General features: G+C 38.2%; 1 protein-coding gene across 1 annotated transcript in view; it reads left to right on the top strand.

The window, feature by feature from the left end:
- LOC124169415 (protein AATF) overlaps nt 1-21,317 on the top strand; it is a 28,608-nt gene extending 7,291 nt beyond the window's left edge. The window contains exons 5-8 of the mRNA XM_046548011.1: nt 3,075-3,130; nt 8,071-8,458; nt 15,512-15,642; nt 20,958-21,317. Coding sequence (XP_046403967.1) covers nt 3,075-3,130; nt 8,071-8,458; nt 15,512-15,642; nt 20,958-21,147 — 765 coding nt within the window. The 3' untranslated portion in view covers nt 21,148-21,317. The remainder of the gene's footprint in view (nt 1-3,074; nt 3,131-8,070; nt 8,459-15,511; nt 15,643-20,957) is intronic.
- The last annotated feature ends 527 nt before the right edge of the window (nt 21,318-21,844 follow it).

Here is a 21,844-nt window from a genome sequence, read left to right as displayed (position 1 = left end):
TTTTTTAAAATTACTCTAATAAGCCTTTTTTGCAATGCAACAATGGATCTTATAGAATTTTTATAAGCTGCACCCCAACTAAACACACCGTAGTTTAGCCTGGTATTTACTAGGGCGTTATAAATGAGTTTCAAAAAATATGTTGGGCATTTGTTACGGATGAAATAAAAATTTGATATAGTTTGCCTCATACTATTTGCAACATTTTCGTATGTCAAACTTAATGGGTCGAAACTATTCCCTCTCATCCCCCTCCATTCAACTTTTGGCATCGAAACTATTAGCAGCCGAGTTTCGATTAATTTTGTTTCGTTCCAGGGAGTAAAGTTTTGTCCCGGGTCAAAACTAAACTCCTTGGTGATTTTAATTTTGTGTGGGAACAAAACTAAATCAAGGCCTCATATTTTCGTTTCCCTACGGGTCGAAACGAAACATTTTTGTTTCACTGGCCATCCCTGGTCGTCGCTGTGAATGAAATGATAGCAGCCACAAGCGCTGCTGATCTCGCCCATTTCCATGTGCTTAAGGAGCTGAATGTCATTGATGAGAAAGGCCTCATGATGCAGAAGGCAGACAAAGGAAATGCAGTTTTAACCCTTTTAGTGCTATCCTTCTTCCCGTGGTACAGTCGAAAAATGCGGAGGGTATTTTAATAAATTGTAGCTACTAGGAAAAATAAACATTATATAGTTAATTTTTTAGATATCTATAAGGGTTTTTTTAATTAATGAGATTAAATGGGGAAATGATCACAACATTTTTTTACGTTTAAGCCTGAATCACACAATCATTTTTTTTCGTCGCGAAAGTGATCACTTATCGCGAGCACTGCGCAAAATGATCGTCGGCAGCAATTGTTTTTCACGATGGCGATCGCGATGTGGATTCCCATCGCTATTTTTCATCACTCGTCCGGTCGCTTTTTCCGTCGCTAAAACCGTCACTAAAACCCCATATCAGCCAATCAGATAGCATGACCGTATGGTGAGATTGCAGCGCCACGTTTGGCAAATGTGGGAACGGCATAAATAAACAAACACGCTACAGTGGAACCTCGTTAAAGCGAGTACGGGCTATAGCGACACCCCCGCTATAACGAGAGATAGCCGATGCACCGTCAATTGACCCTATAATAGGCGTGTTAAAAAATTCGTTTTTATGAGACCCTTTCGGTGTTGGCTCTCGCCATAGCGAGGGTTTCACCGCCGGAAGACTTTCATGAAGACTCCTTAACCTCTGTAATTGCTAGCGATCTGTTAGAAATGAAGTTAATGGAGTGCTCAGTCTCAAATTTATGTGGTAAACTGTCGTTCGATAAATATAATGATTGACGAAACAATGCTTTGCATCATTTTTATTCAGTGCGGCGCTTATAAATTGTTGGAAGAAGTAGTCGTTATTTGAGTAAGAAAATTTAGTGATGCAAAAAAACATCGCCTTTCGTCTGGATTTATGCTTACGTTTATCGGATAGATGTTTATCTGTCGCCGCACCACTCCTGTTCCTGTATATCTGTTCGCAACAGGTATATTGGCTATTATTTGCTCCACCTCCGGTAAAGCGACAATTCGCTATAGCGAGTGTTTATTAGTGCACCGTGGGGTGTCGTTATATCGAGGTTGCACTGTATATAATTTCGTGGTGAGGGTCCTATGACAACGAGCTGTGATATTGGAAATGATGCAAAAAGCGACGGCGGGAGTGACCGTGTGATTCAGAAAAATGATCACAAGAGCGATTGCTTTTCGTGACGGGAAAAGTGATCGCGATAGTGATTACTTTCGCGACGAAAAAAAATGATCGTGTGATTCAGGCTTTACTGATATATAAGTTTTTTATTTCAATGTCCTCAAATTTAACAACAATAACGTAAAAGCCGATATCGGCATGCTGCACTTTTCAGCTGAGCGGTAAAAGCCGATATATATCGGCGCGCCGCACTAAAAGGGTTAATGCGGGAGAGGGATGACTTCATAGCCAAGTGCAACGATTTTGTCTCCATTTGCAACATACCGATCCTGACCAATGAACCCACCTCATCCTACCTGAGTGTAGTTAGAGCGGTGCTGTACAGCTAACATTGTCATTTTCAGTGAGGAAATCACAATTGATTCAAATGAATTCTTGTATGCAAGTTGTATTCTTGTATGCAAGTTGTATTCTTGTATGCAAGTTGTATTCTTGTATGCAAGTTGTATTCTTGTATGCAAGTTGTATTCTTGTATGCAAGTTGTATTCTTGTATGCAAGTTGTATTCTTGTATGCAAGTTGTATTCTTGTATTATTCTCTATGTAGCCTCTATCTCAGCTCCTGCATGTGAATGTACAAAAAAAAATTTAACTCAATGTTTCGAGAACATACCTCTCTCACCCCCAACACACACTCATTCCATTCCAGCAAATTATAGACCCAACTAGTCCCCAAGATATGTACTTGAAGTGTACTGCGGTTTTTTGTAGAAGTATAGATATCATTAATGAAATGAAAGACGTACATATGTGTATTCTATCAAAGTTGAAACCGAGATGATAGAGATTAGAAGCAGTGGCATAACTTTGGGGGGGTTAGATCCCCCCCCAAAGTCTCAGAGAAATAAAAAATTTATATAAAACTATTGTCTAGTTTTGACTTGCAATAAGTACATCTGCTTAAAGTTAACTTTTTAATGCCAAAATGATGTAAAATGTATTTCTAGGCATGTCATTTTTCAAAAATTTTACCAGATTTTGCTTGGGGGGAAGGGGGTTAGGGGTCGCCATCTCATCCCCCTCAGGCATATTCCTAGTTACACCACTGGTAAGAACTATAGTTATTTTGATGATGTCTAAAATTATTCAGTGGCAAGCAATTCAGTGAATCATAGAATTACAGTCTTCTTGAGGCCAAGACATAAATCCTTGCAGATATTATTTCTCTATGTCCTTTTGGGTATGTGCCACATTTTGTGAATAGCAAATTTAGTACAGAAGTATCAAGTAAGTTAGATATTAACTATGAGGATCTGTTGACTTGAGGACTTTTCTATCTCTATATAACTCAGATTAAGTATGTGTCATTTTATCTTGAATTTCAGGGAAAGATGATGCTTCAGTACCCTGAAACACAGAAGATTATCTCCGGGAAAACAAAGTAAGTACCTTTTTTATGTTATGAACTATTTTAAAATGACATCATTACTCAAATTACCACATATCTTGCCATAAATAGAGTCTATTATGACTGTGGGGTCATTCCATGTCAGTTCACCCAGGCATGGCACCCACCGACTCGGATTTTAATGAAATTTTTGTCACTAGCTACTATCACCTATCTAATGACCCATGTAAAATATTTCCTCTCTCACTCTCATAGTTTGCAAGATATGAGGAGTCGAAGTTTGAGATGTTTGCTCAGAAGTGGTGCTCGTGGAAGTCAAATTCCAGAGTGCAGGGCACAGGGTAAAAATTCATAACTCAGAAACCACATAATATATTTGAATGAAATTTTGACCCCTTGTCTATCCAAGTACATAGCTTCCATAGTAATGTCTTTTATTCCCCTTGCATTGTTATGTTAGCCAAAATGATGTCAACAGTTGTTAATTAGCCGATTTTTTTTAGCTCAAAAACATTACTTCATATTTTCAGAATTATCACCAAAAGGCAGAGCAGTTAACTCATCCAATTTTTTTTTAAATTGAAGGTTAATATGTGCTCCAATATACTGTGAAATAAAAATGGTGGTGTTTTGACTGCCACCATGAGTATTTCAGGTTTTACTTTTTTTCTGCCCCCGTGAGAGGGATTTTGGACACGTACTGTAAGATAATAAGTAAAAGAGTATCCATACCTCCATGAGGATATATTTGAAATATTGGTCAGTAAATCTAAGACCAAACATGTAGTCTAGTGAATGTGGCTCTTGTTCATACAATTGTTTTTAATAACAATACTTGGCTTGTGGCAGCTGAGGGGAAAAGAGTCCAAATGCCTCAGAAATGTGAAATGATGCTTTTTTTCCTGGAATTTACCCATTTTTCAAGTGTTTAGTTTATGGAAAAATTGGTATCAAAATACATTAGACTCTTACTGTGCATTAGAGGATAAATGGAAATACTAATTCAAATAAAATTATTTAAATAATACACTTCAATGTGTTTAAGGCATCTCCTGAACATCTCTGGAGGCTCTCTCGGGCAACTAGACGCTTAACAGTACCACCAATTCCATCACATGGGGATTTTCCATATGGGTGCATAAATTTCACTTTCACATCATGTTCTTCCTCGTGTTTAGAAATCACTAATCCAAAAAACCAGTGGTCATCATAAGCACATGCAACGTACAAGTTTGTTAAGATCTGTGAAAAAGTGATTAAATGAGTCCCGCTGAACTGGAGTTGTACAAAGTTAGCCTCACTTTCACAGAAGAAGTACGGTCTTCCAGACCCTTGGTGATGGAAGAGCTGGCAGAGCAAATGGTATTACTTATAGATATGCAGCAGGTTGTCACTAATATCCACATTCCTTGATGGCAACTGGAGTATTAAATTTCTATTTCACTGGGAGAGATAATGCTGACATTATGTGCCCTTCTCCCCTGCCTCCCATATGATTGTATTACATGACAAACTTGAGAAGGTAATACAATCCCACCTATTCAGCCTCACTTTCCAGTGTTATTCCATCTCCCCAAGGAATAAGAGAATTAAGTGCAACCTCTACATTAGGAAGAATAAAATGTTTCAATGTATCACAGTGAGGGCATGATAAAATCAAAATAGATTCTAGGGTACCACTTTTAGTCTTCTGCCAAGTCTTCTTGTGTGAAGATGCTCCATGGGTGTCCAAGTTTATTCTGTGTGTACGATCAGTGTATATTTACCAGTACATTAATTGTGTGTGCTATGAGTTAGGCGAAGCTGCTCATCGTGAACTTCGACATTAAAAAAGGTTAGTGTCTCCACTATGCTTCAAAATGAGCAAATTGTTGAACTGTGCAGCATTGGAAAAGTAATTGCATCTGATTGCCTCAAAAAAAGCTACACACCAGTGGTGCAACTGAACAAAATTGAGATCATGAGTATGCTTGAAAAACAGCTGTTATCGCTCAGAAGTGGTGTACCTGGGGAAGTCCTATCCAATGTCTGCGAACATCACAGAATATACTATTTGAAAAAGTATGAAACCTACCAAATATATTGTCTTGATCCTTTTAAGAGCCACAAGAAGAAAATATCAAAATCACTGAGAAATGCAAGTCTTGAATTTGCAGAAAAGTCCTGTAAAATCCCAACTCTTCGGAAATTAGTGCCAGGAATGAAAATATGCCAGCCATGTAGGGAGGAAGTACAGAAACAATCCAAGTTTGGAAATGAGCTTTCTGATGTTGAAGCAGTAGATAAAGACAGCAATGATAGTATTTTGAAATTTCAAACAACAGTAACCCAAGAAAAATCAACTGAGCTACTTAACAGAACGCTGCAAGATATAGAGGAGTCACCTTTAAAATTTCATGGCATATCATCTCACAGAATGTCAACCTACGCTAAAAGGAAAGTAGAGTCAGCATGCAGTAATTTTAAAAGGAAAGTTAAAAGAGTTCTTGATAAAGAATTATCTCCAGAAAAGGATGACCCAAAACTCCCAAAAGAACTACTTCAGAAAGTTCATGATATGGATGTGCTCATAGACTTAATCAAACAAAAAGTTGACACATCAAGCACTCATCAAGGAAAGGTACATCTGTTATCATTGGTACCAACTTCATGGAGCAGGAAGAAAGTAATGGAAGAGTTTCATGTGAGTGAGTACACTGCCTGCCAAGCAAGAGAACTTTTCAGAGACAATGGAAAATTAGCTGCACCTGAATTGAGAAAAGGGAAGGCAAAAATAAAACATTACAATTAGTTAGGACTTTCTATGAAAGTGATGAGTACTCCAGAATGATGCCTGGAAAGAAAGATTCCATTAGTATCTCCAAAAATGTAAATGTTCAGAAGAGATTATTACTTGCTAACTTGAAGGAATTGTATTCCACTTTTAAATTTGACTTCCCCAGAATTAAAATTGGCTTTTCTAAATTCTGCAACCTAGGTCCAAAATGGTTTGTGGTAGCAGGATCTCCTGGAATGCATTCAGAGTGTGTTTGCACAATTCATTAAAATGTCAACCTACTGCTTAATGCCTGTAATATAGAGGAAACAAGCCAGGACCTAATTGGTTATTTCGTGTGCTCTAGAAATAATAGGGACTGTATACTGCGACATTGCTCTAAGAGTCCTTCACGTGAAAAATTGAAAAGCTTACTGCTGAAAAAGTTTGAACAATGTGACCCCAGAGATGAAGTTTCATACAGTCAGTGGGTTTCCAAGGACAGATATGAACTGGTGAACTTCACTGCGACATTTGATGAGTACTGATTAACTTTAATTGAAAGAGTGGAAAAACTGGTGCCCCATTCATTTATTACAAAGGTACAGGCAAACTACCTTAAGCAAATGAAAGAAAATCTTGGACCCCATGAAGCAGCTGTTCTCTTTGACTTCAGTGAGAACTACTCGTATGTTATCCAGGATGAGGCACAAGGGTATCACTGGACAAGTGATAGTTGTACGGTACACCCTGTTGTGATTTATACTCAAGATCACCTGACTAAACAGCTTATTATTTCCAGTTTATGCATCTTGTCAGATGATTTGGAGCATGGTGTAGCTTTTGTTCATGAAACCCAAAGAATAATATTTTGCTTTGTTAAGGAAAAATTTACTTTAGTCAAAAAATTGAGTTACTTTAGTGATGGTTGTGCAGGACGGTACAAGAGCTGCAAAAAATTTCTCAATCTTTGCAAGCATTACCAGGATTTCTCCTTAATGTCATCATGGACATTCTTTGCTACAAGCCATGGAAAATCCCCATGTGATGGAATTGGTGGTATTGTTAAGCGTTTAGTTGCCCGTGAGAGCCTCTAGAGATGTTCAGGAGATGCCTTAAACACATTGAAGTGTATTATTTAAATAATTTTATTTGAATTAGTATTTCCATTTATCCTCTAATGCACAGTAAGAGTCTAATGTATTTTGATACCAATTTTTCCATAAACTAAACACTTGAAAAATGGGTAAATTCCAGGAAAAAAAGCATCATTTCACATTTCTGAGGCATTTGGACTCTTTTCCCCTCAGCTGCCACAAGCCAAGTATTGTTATTAAAAACAATTGTATGAACAAGAGCCACATTCACTAGACTACATGTTTGGTCTTAGATTTACTGACCAATATTTCAAATATATCCTCATGGAGGTATGGATACTCTTTTACTTATTATCTTACAGTACGTGTCCAAAATCCCTCTCACGGGGGCAGAAAAAAAAGTAAAACCTGAAATACTCATGGTGGCAGTCAAAACACCACCATTTTTATTTCACAGTATATTGGAGCACATATTAACCTTCAATTTAAAAAAAAATTGGATGAGTTAACTGCTCTGCCTTTTGGTGATAATTCTGAAAATATGAAGTAATGTTTTTGAGCCAAAAAAAATCGGCTAATTAACAACTGTTGACATCATTTTGGCTAACATAACAATGCAAGGGGAATAAAAGACATTACTATGGAAGCTATGTACTTGGATAGACAAGGGGTCAAAATTTCATTCAAATATATTATGTGGTTTCTGAGTTATGAATTTTTACCCTGTGCCCTGCACTCTGGAATTTGACTCCCACGAGCACCACTTCTGAGCAAACATCTCAAACTTCGACTCCTCATATCTTGCAAACTATGAGAGTGAGAGAGGAAATATTTTACATGGGTCATTAGATAGGTGATAGTAGCTAGTGACAAAAATTTCATTAAAATCCGAGTCGGTGGGTGTCATTTTGAAAATTTCTGGGTGATTTGACGTGGAATGACCCTGTGTTCATAATAAGGAAATGAAACCATGACCCATAGTTTCACTGGTAATATTTATTTTGCGTGTGTTTTCAAGAAGCAAGGGCTTTATAATGCATTTATATATAAAATATAATTTGTATGTGTAAAACATTTGATTTTGAATGTGATACTACTGAGGATCTTTCATACATTTTCAGGGAAGTGACCAATGAAGATGATGAAGAAATACCTAGCAGTGATGAAGATAACATTGATGAAGAGCCATTGGATAAGCATAAAGATGAGAAACCTGTGAAGAGAAGAGGGCTTAGAGATTTCTCTGATGCTATTGAGAAGCAACACAATCAGTTTAGGGACTACAGAAATTCTGTTTTAGAGAAGTGGTATACCCGTTCTAAGGTTGTATCAAACTCTTTGAAAAGTAGTAACTTCAGTGCCTTTGACATGTCTGTGGTGAAACAAATAGACCATGTTCTTAGTGACAAAGACCATCTGATCAGGAGGACTCAGAAAAGAAGGTCTGAGTATCAGATTTTGGGGAAGCCAGCTAAAAGTGCCAAGCAAGAAGGGGAACCAGTACCTAAGGTATGCTTCTATTTTTTTTCTTTATGGTAATAGTAATTCTTTTACCCATTGAAATACCAGTTATGTTTACTGTGTCCAACTTAAAGAAAAAAAATCAAGTTGCCATTATCTGCAGTTGGGAATTGTAATGAAAATAATATCTCATTTTACATAATGTATATTATATGATATGATATTTTGGCTTTACTTTGTGGAACCACAAAATAGGAAATGACTGTTTAATTAGCTCATTCCACAGTAATGTGTACTTTATTCCTGACCCTGGTAGAGTTCACAATGGTCTGGAAGCCATGGAAATGTCAGGGAAATTAGGTTATGGTTTGGGAAAAACTCAGGAGATGTAGCATCAACTCTATAATGTAAGGTGTGGTGGATGAATTAAAAAAGCCTTTTCTATAATGTCCAATTTTTTCAAAAGAATTATGTTTTTCAATGCATAGCTTATTGTGAGGTTGATTAGATATCTATAGGTGCAGTCTTGAGGGAAGAATGCGTTGCCCTACACTGGAGAAGCTAAAATATTTTATTCCTCGAAAACAGTTCTTCAGACGTAAAAACAAAGTGAATAGGGTAGTTTCCTTCATCAAAGAAAATGAAAGGCATTGATTGCGATTCGTTACCCACCATTACTGTATGCATAATATACAAATTATTTGGTTTTATAAATACCGGTTTAGACGGATGGCAAGGGCCAAATTTCATCCTCATTTGAAAAAGGCCAGATTGGCGCCCATGCGATGCCACTCCACGTGACGTCACAGGGACCTAGTTTCTATACGAGAAGATAGGAGTTATACATCGTCTGAGGTTACCAATGCATGCATGAGGCGCAGAGCTCAGGGAAACATGTCTTAATAATCACCTATTAAAACTGGCTAAGGTCGGAAAGTTTTCTTCATTTGATAAGGTATTAATAATCCTTATTTAAGCCAAGAACTACCAGCCAGCAGGGTACTCAGCTACCCGCTAGCAGCCTGAGTCGTATCAGCGCTCAACTCGCCTCAAGGTCACCTCACAGGGCGGCAGCGGGAACCAGAAATATGGCACACGGAGAGATTTCCCGGCATTCATACTTACGCGTCGCGTTTTCGCGCGCTTGAAAATTTTCACTTTTCATTTAATCGCGAAAAATAGATATCGTCATGTAAAAATCTAAAAGCGTGAAATGTGTACTCCAGGAGTACGCATTTCACGCTTTTCATTTCACCTTTCGATTTAGGCATTAAAAAAATATTAGGAAACCACCCTATTTCGGTTTTAGAGGGCTGTAAAGTTTCATTTTAGCCTAGGAAGTGTTGTCACTTGGTCTTGTTGAGAAAAATAATTTTTATTGCTCTTGAGCAACCTCTGAATGTTAATTGATCCATCTAATCCACCAGATGATGATGCTATGCTAATCCTGGCGTAGTCAGAGTAGCTGCGATTGCTTGGGATAGTAATGTGGTGATTTCCCCTTGCCTCCTACATGATAGCGCTATATCTGTTAAAGTAAATACCGTATAAGCGTGTGTAAGAGGTGCACCCCTATTTTGAGCATCGGAGCTAAAGAAAAAAAAACTTTTTATCCTATCACGCGGTGTTGCAGACTTAAGCCTGGACTTTTGACAGTGATCAAATTTTCTACTTTCAATACTAATAATTCACGTGGCGTTTTTCAGCTAAATTTACACGATATCTATGGCGCTTGGAGATAAGTAGGTATTCACTTGTAGCCTTAACCTTATGATGCTTACTAGGGATGGTCGTATCGGAAACCTCAGATCAAATATGCACCTTAATGTACTTCGGATCCAAATTCGTCGAAGAAATTGAATCTCAATCCGAAATTTTCAATCATTGCTTTCGTGAATGCAACGTCCCATAAGAGGGAATAGAAAGAGTTTCGATCCTCTCTTTGCATGTGCCGTTGCACTACGATGTTTGCCCTACTCCCGTGCAATTTTTTTTAAAGCTCTCATATGAGTATTGCAATAGAGTTTCAGCCATGGAAACTTTTAAATCAAAACACGACAGGCACATAGTGTAAATCTTCCCAAGAGATTGGACAACAATCAGGGGAATCTCAGCACCGTTAGAAAATAACCACGGCGTAGATTTCACAAAAGGAGCGAGCTCCTTCCCCTCTACCTATCCTTTAGCGCTCTTCACTTATAAGCATTTCCGATTTCTTATATCCGCCATTCAGCCAAACAATGTACACACTCGTTTGAATTTTTTAAACCGCGGGTTTTGACACCAATATAATTTTCATTCGCAATAACCCTTATAATAGCGTCTGAAAATGATTTTTGAAAAAGCAGGCCCTTAGCGTAATGGAAATTACTCGGCAAGGCAGATGTTGACTGTTGACCAGGTATTGTCTTTCAAAACTGCACTTTCCTCCACGTTTGATAAGCGAGTACTATATGCAGTATAAATGCTGCGGTATGCCCACTTGTAGCAGTAAATTTAGCGCGCCCTCCAGAGTGAAATACCCCGCCCGATTTTTTCCATGTTCACATCTGAGGTACCTACCAACGTGACGGCTCGATGCTTATGAGTAAGAAACGTAAACAGGAGCATTTTAAAAATACGTCACTGAGGAAGAAACTCACCTGCCTCCCACTTGTTTTTGACCTAGGCTTTTAGATGACTGACTCATGCAGATAACCAAGGCCACTCAGTTCCTCCTGGGCTTGCAACCGGGGAAAGCGAGGAGGGGAAGATAAAAATTTTGTGTAAGAGGCGCACCCCCATTTTCGGCTGCAATTTCTGGGAAAAAAGGTGTGCCTCTTACACGCACTTATACGGTATATTAAATAGGTAAATTATAGTAAAAAGTTTTTATCATGTCAAAATAAAAAGTCGGTGAAGACATTTGAGTTGTATATCGACTGTAAAAGTTAGAGTTTAATCAAGCCTTACTACCACCGTGCTTGTTTTTATTTGGATTTAATACATAGATCCTTAGTGAACATGGATGATCAATCTTCTTGATAATGGCAAAGTGTTGTAAAAACCAAGGTCAAAAATAAAGTCTTAGTGTGGAATGATCTTAGTCAATTTTCACTCCTTGATGTTACACAGTTAAACACAGATCAGGAGCAATAGAGCTAATTGTGTTTATAACTTTGCTCTTAAAAATGTAATTCCACTTCCTGGCTTACCATAGTCAAGAGTCCTCAATCATGGAATTAGGTTAATGCAGCTCTACTCTCAACTCTGTTATCTGTTAATCTTGTTCACTTACATGTATCGTCTTCTTTACATCCATTATTACCTCCATTTATTTAATCCAAGGCCATCCTTTGCTGTTCTACTTTTCCACTTGTCCTTTGATCATTGTCTTAATGAGATGGTGGTGGTTATGTTGTGTCTGATAAAGTTGTTTTATCTTCCTTTTGAAATTTTCAAATGTATCTTTTTTCCTATTTCATCTCTAATCTACAATTTTTACAATTCCTGGAACCTTTATCCCCTTTCAGTTTGTGTTGCCAATTCATATACCCCTGTTATTCTTTCATCACAGCATTTGCTGCTGAAGGATTTCAAATCTCATTAGATAACATTTTCTTCTCCCTTTTCTTGTTTGATTACTTCCGTGAGATGGGTATTGGTTGATCAGAGACACCATCCACCATCCATGCACAGTCTGCAACTCCCATTACCGAACAAGGGTAGAAAGAACTTTGCTCCCGCACAGCCAATCAGCATAGTAGTACAAATTATTGGAAAATTTCCGAATGAAACTGTTTCGTGCTTTAGAGGCCTTTTGTTGTTGATTTATATTTAGTGTAGGCCTAGGGGGGCCTAAATTCTTGAGCTCCATCCTATACTCCAAGTCCTTAATTCCATTACGAATAATAAAATTAACATCGTTGGAAACAGATGGGACCATTATGACTCACTAATGCACAAAACAATCACTACATAACACTAAAACACTGGCAATCACTAACTTGATTAACTCAACTACAACTAAGCCTATTTACATACCAATCACTCATTCAATAAAACAATTTACACATAATAAGTCAACTGGTCACCAAAACATGGTATTCTGCTACACCAAGATTATACGGCCGCCAGCCGGCACCGCAATGTCAACTCACTAGATATATCGCTCTGCACATGTTCAGGCGGCATCCCAAGACTTCCATAAGGTACAAGCTTAGACGCGTCATAGCACCAGTAGCCCCCACCACTACTACTCTTCGTATAACTGCATGATGATGGATTCGGACGTTCTGGCCAGTGCCCCACGGATACAAATACGAACTTTTTGTGATAATTTTGCGTGTTTTCGTACATTTTCGATGTTTATGATTGAAAAAACACTTTGGTTAATTAGATGCATAATAATAATTGAATGGGTATATATTTATTTTTCCCTTTTTCAAATATTTGGGAGGGACAGCGTCCGAGATTCCTTACGGGCCAGCCGCCACTGGTCTTGCACTTCATCTTCATAATCCATCATAGGGAGTGGCAGATCCAGAGGGGGGCTGGGGTATCCATTTTACACTAGATAAAATGGTACTGCTTGGAGGAAACCTCCCACTACTGTTGGGAGGTTAGACCCTCACATACTCCCCCCTTGTCTCTACTCTGGATACGCCTCTGATCATAGGTATTTTAACTTGCATCGTAACGGAATCAATGGGGTTGATCTAGACCTTATTATCCTTGCCTAGTACCGTATTTGTCCGAATATAGTTCCCCTCCGAATATGGTCCCCCCCCCTTAATTTTGAGGCTTCAGTCTCGGGAAAAGTTAAAAACATGTGTTTGAATATAGTCCCCCCTTTACTTTTACCACAGGCATTTTTGGAAAAAAAGGGGGGACTATATTCAGACATATACGGTATTACCATTTACAATTTCTATGAGGATTATTCTGTTACTTCTACTTTAGAAATCTTCTTTGAGGAACTCCATGTTGATGATTCTCAGTTTGTCCAGATCCATTCTTCACATTTGTACATTCAGGTTCTCCTGTCTTCTGTAGGTTGAATTGATTCAACATTCTATGTTTTGGCCCTAAAGCATTTCCTAAGTACTTCATTAGCTACTCCCCAGCCAAAGATCTGAATGGGGGACTAGTTTACTCCCTGAATATTTTTAACGAGAGGATTCCATCAGGTCTCCACATAAAATAAGTTGTAGCTGTGACCCCTTGAGATATTAGAGTGGTGGTTTCCCTCTGTTTTCCACATCACAGTTCTACACAGGTTTCATACTGGTCTGGGAGATAAAAGTCAGGACTTATAATCAGGGATATGCGAGGAAAATTAGTTGTTACACTCATTAGGGAAAAACTTCAGGGGCATAGTATAAAGGTGAAAATAGTAGTGGAACACACGGAGTATATCTGCTTGAGTAGTAAGGTGGGCATTTTGTTTTGTCTGTATTCAGAAAAAAGAGAGGAGGCAAAGATGGTCTTTGTTGAAAAATTTTGGATGACTTGAAGGCCAAGGGAGTTAAGTTAGCAAATGTGTTACCTGTAGAGACAAGTGCAAATGATGACCAGATTGCTGCAATGTTGGCAAACTGAGGATAAGTGTTTTTTGTGATGATTTGTGTGAATTTTTAATAAACTAAGATTTTTAAGAAAAGACTTCGCAGTCTTTAGATTTTAGATATTAACCCTTTTACTGCCAGCCCATTACAGGTGGGATGTATGAAGACTGCCAAGGCTATTTTCCGAAATTAGCAACATTTCAGACTTAAAAAGTTTTCAGCTACTTAATTTTATTTATTACGTCTAGATTTTTTCCCAATTCATTTACAACATTTTTTCCCAAGATTTACATCTTATAACCATAGATAGATTATGGGGGTTTACAGAAATTACAGCCGTTGAAAAGGCCACAATCACGAAAAAAAAAAGTGAAATAATTCAGGCCAATAAATCGGCCCATGGCAATTTTCGCTCAACCAGTGAGGGCCGATATATCGGCCCGGTGGCAGTAGAAGGGTTAAGAAGCACAATAGATTTTAGATTTAAAGTTGTTATTTTGAGCGGGGTATGTTACGCTACTGGAATAAATACATTTTATTTTACTTTGTACCTTGCTGCATTTTCGTCCAATGTCCCCTGACAAATGCTTAGCCATTAATATGAACTCAGGGAAATAGAAAATTGTTAGAAACACTGCTGCAGCCATTAAAGCAAATACAGATGTATTACAACACCTTAAGTGAAGTTAGTGTCTCTCAACCAATTATGTACAGTGCAACCTCGATATAACGACACCCCACGGTGCACTAATTAACACTCGCTATAGCGAATTGTCGCTTTACCGGAGGTGGAGCAGATAATAGCCAATATACCTGTTGCGAACAGATATACAGGAACAGGAGTGGTGCGGCGACAGATAAACATCTATCCGATAAACGTAAGCATAAATCCAGACGAAAGGCGATGTTTTTTTGCATCACTAAATTTCCTTACTCAAATAACGACTAACTATTCAAACAATTTATAAGCGCCGCACTGAATAAAAATCATGCAAAGCATTGTTTTGTCAATCATTATATTTATCGAACGACTGTTTACCACATAAATTTGAGACAGATGCACTCCATTAACTTCATTTCTAACAGATCGCTAGCAATTACAGAGGTTAAGGAATCTTGATGAAAGTCTTCCGGCGGTGAAACCCTCGCTATGGCGAGAGCCAACACCGAAAGGGTCTCGTAAAAACGAATTTTTTAACACGCCTATTATAGGGTCAATTGATGGTGCATCGGCTATCTCTCGTAATAGCGGGGGTGTCGCTATAGCCCGTACTCGCTTTAACGAGGTTCCACTGTATAGTGGTCTCTACATTTCTTCATATGAGGACCTGCTGTCCTCACCCCCTGGTTGATGGTAAGCATCATTCTTGGTATCCTCTCATCAAATCTCTCCCTCCTCGCTGGTTTAGTTATCATTTTAGTGGTCTTTACCTGAACCAAGGATTGACCGGTAACACTTCAGAATGGCTTTTTTTTCAACTACTATTCATGCCCAAAATAACTTAGCAAATATTGCTGAGATTTATCTTGACTGATGGTTTCTTTTAATTTGCAGGAGAATGACATCTCAGCCCAAGAAGAATTAAATCAAGAAATTTATGATGACGATGACTTCTACCATAAACTTCTCCGTGAATTAATTGAAAGGAAAGCTGCTGACGTCACCGATCCTGTTCAACTTGGAAGGTAAGTCTTTTAAATGAGGAACTTGCATGGGTCGTAGATTGCTCTAAAAACTATTTTGAATAAGTCAAATGGATACATTAGCTCGCAAAAATACCTTCAGTTTCTCCATTCAACATCAAAAGAAATAAAAAAATTGCATTTAAAATCGAGAAAAATTTCTCTGAGCCGACCACTGCGCGAAGACACCCGAGCGTTGCCGAGGCCAGGCGTGACGTCATAGGTGCCTAAACAACCGTAGGGAGTAGGGAAATACGCTGAGCGCATGGTGTAAAATTTGTTTTGAGGGAGTATTTAGCCGCTCATCGTCACTTTATTTTGTTCTGTTATTCTTGGGCAAGTTTTCCTATTGCCATTGTGCCTAGATTATTACTTGGGATATTAATAATGCGGCATCGGGATGATGAAGTACAAGCGTTTCACTTCGTGTGTTTTGGTTATCAGAAAAATGGATGATAACGTTGCCACTCGTTCGAATAGTACACCTGAAATTCATCTACGTCTACATAATACCCCGCAAGCCGCCTAAAAGGCGTGTGGCATGGGGTGTTAGGACACCAGCCTTTTTTTAGGACACCAAAAATTGATGCCACGACCCTCATTGAATTTGTTAAGACAAATTATTGCTATACGTCGGCGGCAAATCGAGTTGTAAAAGAAACTTGTAATACTGGAGGATAACGATCGTAAGCTGTGCTGTTGACATTAGTGTAAGCTGTGCTGTTGAATTTGGCAACGCCGGATTAACGGAGAAGGTAGTCCTATCCGTCCTACGGTACGAATTCACAGCAAAACAGTCTGCACACAATCCACATGTGAGATCGCGAATCGGTTCCGCTGCCAACACACACACAAGCTACAACCTATTTCAATAATATAGGTAAATCTATAAACAATATACTAGCATATACCATAAAAATATAGTGGGAAATAGGCAAATACTCTTATCAAAAACTGGATGTCACTATCACATTCTTATATTCATCACGTACAACTTACAATAACAGAACTCGTTATGATGAATACAACTCTTTATTCACTGATTTAAACCCTTAAATTAGCCCACACAAGTGACACAGGTGACATTTCTCGCTGCTATTCGTTGAAATAATGGAATAACAAACTTCACACACAGTTTTTATTTCAATAGCGTGATCGTGAAATGTCATATCTACGGTGAACAACGGAGATTAGCACGCCACTGACAATTTTTACACTACTGTTAGACATTTATCGATAGCGTAATAGCACTTTTTACAATTCAATCACGATGGAACACTGATAATTCTTGGCCGATATTTTTCAACCTTGTCAAACTTTGTGCATTACAACCACTGGCACTGTGATTATTAACAGTAGCTTAACGGGAGATGTCACGTTGAAAATAACACTATTTTGGCACAAAAATGTTCCTAGATGTTTCCAATCAGCGAGCAAAAGTTGCATTGACTGGAATTCACCCCATAATACAAGCACAGACAGTCCTTAACGACGAATTCTCCGGTACCTACGAGAAAACGGATGAAGTTATTGTATATAAAAGCTAAGCGGACATTAGTAAACATCAAAATCGTTCTAATTACATACTTAAATGAATGATATGCCGTCGATAACATCAACTTACAATTAACGTATCCCCCTTCCAATGGCCGTGGCTCAGACTCCTACAACGATGTTATTTAGGTATTTTATAATTTTTGGTTTAACTGCTCCAGTTTTATATTTTATGCCCTTACTCAGATATTAATATTATAAATAATGCAAAATATGAGGGCTTCCAAGCCTCTATCGTCGGATATTTATCTTTAAATATAAAATAATCAACACGTCTAACAAACGAAGCTCCCACAACTGCTGGCAACTATTACAAACAACCACAACAATAGCTTCGCGTGATGTTTAGGCACCTTTGACGTCATCGAGGCTTCGTCGGTAGTGGCTTGGGGGGTGAGGGAGTTTTTCCCGCGCTTTAAAATTCGTTATCTTTATCATTAAATATCTCGCGAAAGAAAACTCAGATTTACATGCGGTTTTCTTTGTTGTATTCAGAAAATAATTTTCTGTCCGCCTATGAAATAAAAAAAATTCATGCAAGTTCCCCATTGTTATTTTGCAAACTTTATTTTGGATTTTGGTGATTCATGTTAGTTGTTGGTCATTTATTCTCAAAACTTAAACTGTTTGCCTTATAACATGTTTCCTTTGTCAATCCATCTCAATGGTGTACTGGAGAAGAATGGAGGATTGTAAGCTCCTTCATCAGTAAATTTCCTCCTCAGGAATGTATCATGGTTTTCAAAACTCTAAAATAAATTCTTGGATTACTTTATATTGAGGCCTGTTAGTTATTATTGGGTAATAATAATCCGTTCATTAATTCCCTATTATAATAAGATAAAAGAAATTGTTTTTGTTCTACAATTATAAACAAAAAGTATTGAAAGGAAATTGAAAGGAAACTTTTTTAAATTCTGCATAAAAAATTTTATGGACAAATTAAATTTGTTTTTATATAGAGATTTCTGAGAAAGCCAAGAAAAAATATACTATTCATAGAATTGATAACAATAAAATTGACCATTGATGTATTTAAGAAGGTACTTAAAATATGAACTTTATCGGTCCAATCAGTTCTGAGTTATGACCGTGAGGAAATTTTTTAGGTGCACAGTAGGCCGGCCCTTATTTTTCAGAATTGAGAAAAGTTATGTTTTCCTAGTCTCAAAATGATCCAAATGAGGCTTATATTCACGTGTTAAAATTTGGTTACTTTAAAATAACGGGAACCCGTGCCCCAAGGGCCCTAAGTACTAAGGGCCCTCAATTGAGTTTTTGGGGTCAAAAAAGTGCTATTCCTATGCAAAACGTAAAAGTAAAGCCCTTTAGGGCCAATTTTCTGTTTGTTTTGAACTATCTTTAAGCGTTTAGGAGATATCGTCCGTCGTAATGCAATCCCCCCCAGGGCGCCACCCCGCACCGCGGCACCGCTGAGGTACGGCCCGCACCACTTACTAGAGACTTCCCCTCCACCCCCTCCCCTCCGTCAGCAAAGTCTTTGCTCCTATTGGCAAGATTTAGCCTCTGAAGAAATGTGCTTCCGTTAGAAATAATTTAATTGCCATGACAGTATTTCCAATCCAAGTGATCAATTTATTAACACTCTGTCCATGATTTTTGGTACATATTAACCAAAATAAAATACATTTTCATTGTATTTCTAATCTTTCACTGACACCCCATATTTGACAATTAAATTGTCCTTGGGAGGTTGGGGTCGTGTTACGATGAAAATTCACACTAAGTAATTCACTCTTTCTCCTACGTAACTGACTTAAAATCTTGAATTACTTTCACCCATTTCCCTGCACGATCATTTACCACTTGAAGGCCCCGAATATATTGCAAATCGTTCTTGTAATCATTATGTTCATCCCATTCACGTGTGGGCACATCAAAGAATGCCATGCATATTTCCAATGTATTAAATAGCTTTCTAGAATTAGTAGTGACAAAATTTGATATAGATACCTTAGTCAGGTCTTTGTGTTTATAGAATGCGTTCTTCGGTGGATCATATTTTCCCTCATATGTCCTCGTACAGCGTATCACGTTTTCCTTTTCAATACTAGAAAAGGATCCGTCAATGAAAGACAGGCCTACCAACTCCTCACTCAGGTACCACTAATGGTTTGAAAACCTCTTTTGTACTGCCTTCGCTAAGTCCAGGTTTACACTTTCGTAACAAATCTTTTTAGGAACTGCAGGTCACTTTTGCAGCAGATGTAGCACAAGGAGCGGAGAACATCATCTATTTCTTTCTTCTTGAACATATTGAAATATATCCCTCCAATAACTGCATTCCGTGCTGCTCTTTGATTGCGTAAGAATTTTATTTCTTCAGCCCAAGCTCATTTTTCCGAGAGATCAACTGCACATTCCTCCTCGTGTGTCAAAAATTCAATGGCACCGCTCCTTGCAATGTCAAACAAATCATCAAGTTTTGTCATGAAGGATTCTCTTCTCTTCATCTCTACGGTAATTCCCTTTCTCTTCTAATGTCGTCGCAATTTTATTCATTCCTTGTGTTCTTTTTCCAACTTTTCAATCGCCTCATTCACTGTAATATCAGGAATTCTCGTTTTTTTCCGTGGGTAAACGAATTTCTGATGTTTTTTTCGCGCACCAAGTAAAATACATTTCGAGCCCATTAGGTGATAGAGAAAACACTTAGTACTTCTCTCACTGTAGGTAGCTTTGAGCCAAGTATTTCTCCACTTTCTTATTCTACCAGTTCAATGTCTGAATTTAGTCTTGAATTCATGCCTTTCGTTGTTGGCCTATTCTTAAAACGAACGTCAGGTGTATTCATGGTAAACTATTTATTTCACTACTTTTCTCCTTAAATCCTAAAGAATTAGCACTCCCTTTCCTTTGCACACTGTACACAAGAAATAACTATCTCTCCACATTTATCTACATCAGTGAACTGACTGCGTCGTTTCTTTTTCCTTAAATATTTCTATCTACCCTTGGAGCCCTGGAAGCCCTGCTCATTTCTTTAATTCCTTGATAATTCACGAACGCAATTGTATGAAATACTTATAATATTTTGTAAATAAAGAGCACTTTGGAACAAAGCATGCTGGAATGGTGCGCGGTCGTATGGTGGCAACAAATTAAGATTTAAGGGGTCGGTACCTAGTACACAAGGCGGCGTTGAAGGGTTAAAATTGACATTGCGGGATTTAAAAACATTAATCATGACAAAAGAGAAACAGTCTGATCAAATCCGTACCACTGGCATGTAAATCTTGCCATCAGGAGCAGTCTTTGCCGAGGGAGGGGAGGGGGTGGAGGGGAAGTCTCTAGTAAGTGGTGCGGGCCGTACCTCAGCGGCGCCGCGGTGCGGGGTAGTGCCCTAGAGGGTGGATTACATTACGACGCACAATATCTCGTAAACTATTAGAGATAGGTCAAAACAAACAAAAATTCGGCCCTAAAGGGCTCTACTTTTACGTTTTACATAGGGATAGCACTTTTTCGGCCCCAAAAAACTCAATTGAGGGTCCTCAGTACTTAGGGCCCTTGGGGCACGGGTTCCCGTTATTTTAAAGTAACCAAATTTTAACACGTGAATATAAGCCCCATTTGGATCATTTTGAGATAAGGAAAACATAACTTTTCTCAATTCTGAAAAATAAGGGCCGGCCTAGTGCACAGGCATCTCCCATACTGAAGGGTTTGGGTGGTTTTTCATTTCACATTACTATTCATTTGATACCAGCATGAAATTGAGAGTGATTTTTATGTCATTTCAGGCAATGGACAGAGCTGCAGAAACTGCGTAAGAAGCTTAAAAAGAAGGTTGACACCAAGGCATCTAAAGGAAGGAAAATAAGATATGTTGTTCATTCCAAGTTGGTAAATTTCATGGCACCTCTTCCTAATAATTGGAATGATTCAGCTATGGATGATCTATTTCGTTCCCTTTTTGGAAAGTCAGAGTGAACTGTCTTGGTTCATAATTTTTGCACATATGATGTATTAAGTTTGTAACCTAATTTAACCTGTCAATTATTTGTTGAACAATTCCAGCATTAATGTTATCTTGGCTTCTAGTATCAGCTTATGATAATGTGAATATCGGAAGACCAACATTAAAATGTTTTGTTTTTTAAGACAGTCTTTTTCTCTATTGAACTTAAAAGAATGAGGTTTAACTTCATATTTTGTTCAAAAAAGGATTTTTCCTAATAGGGAAGTTTCCTTCGTCAAGGAAAACGAAAGGCATTGATTGCGATTTGTTACCCACCAGTGGTGTATTCATAGTATACAAATTATTTGGTTTTAGGAATCCCAGTTTAGACGAATGGCAATGGGGTCATTCCATGTCAGTTCACCCTGGCATGGCACCCACCGACTCGGATTTTAATGAAATTTTTGTCACAAGCTACTATCACCTATCTAATGACCCATGTAAAATATTTCCTCTCTCACCCTCATAGTTTGCAAGATATGAGGAGCCGAAGTTTAAGATGTTTGCTCAGAAGTGGCGCTAGTGGGAGTCAAATTCCAGAGTGCGGGGCACAGGGTAAAAATTCATAACTCAGAAACTACATACAGTGGAACCTCGTTAAAGCGAGTACGGGCTATAGCGACACCCCCGCTATAACGAGAGATAGCCGATGCACCGTCAATTGACCCT

This window comes from Ischnura elegans, chromosome 12 (genome assembly GCF_921293095.1).
Source record: "Ischnura elegans chromosome 12, ioIscEleg1.1, whole genome shotgun sequence".
NCBI lineage: Eukaryota > Metazoa > Arthropoda > Insecta > Odonata > Coenagrionidae > Ischnura > Ischnura elegans.
This window is presented reverse-complemented; position numbering and strand designations above follow the sequence as displayed.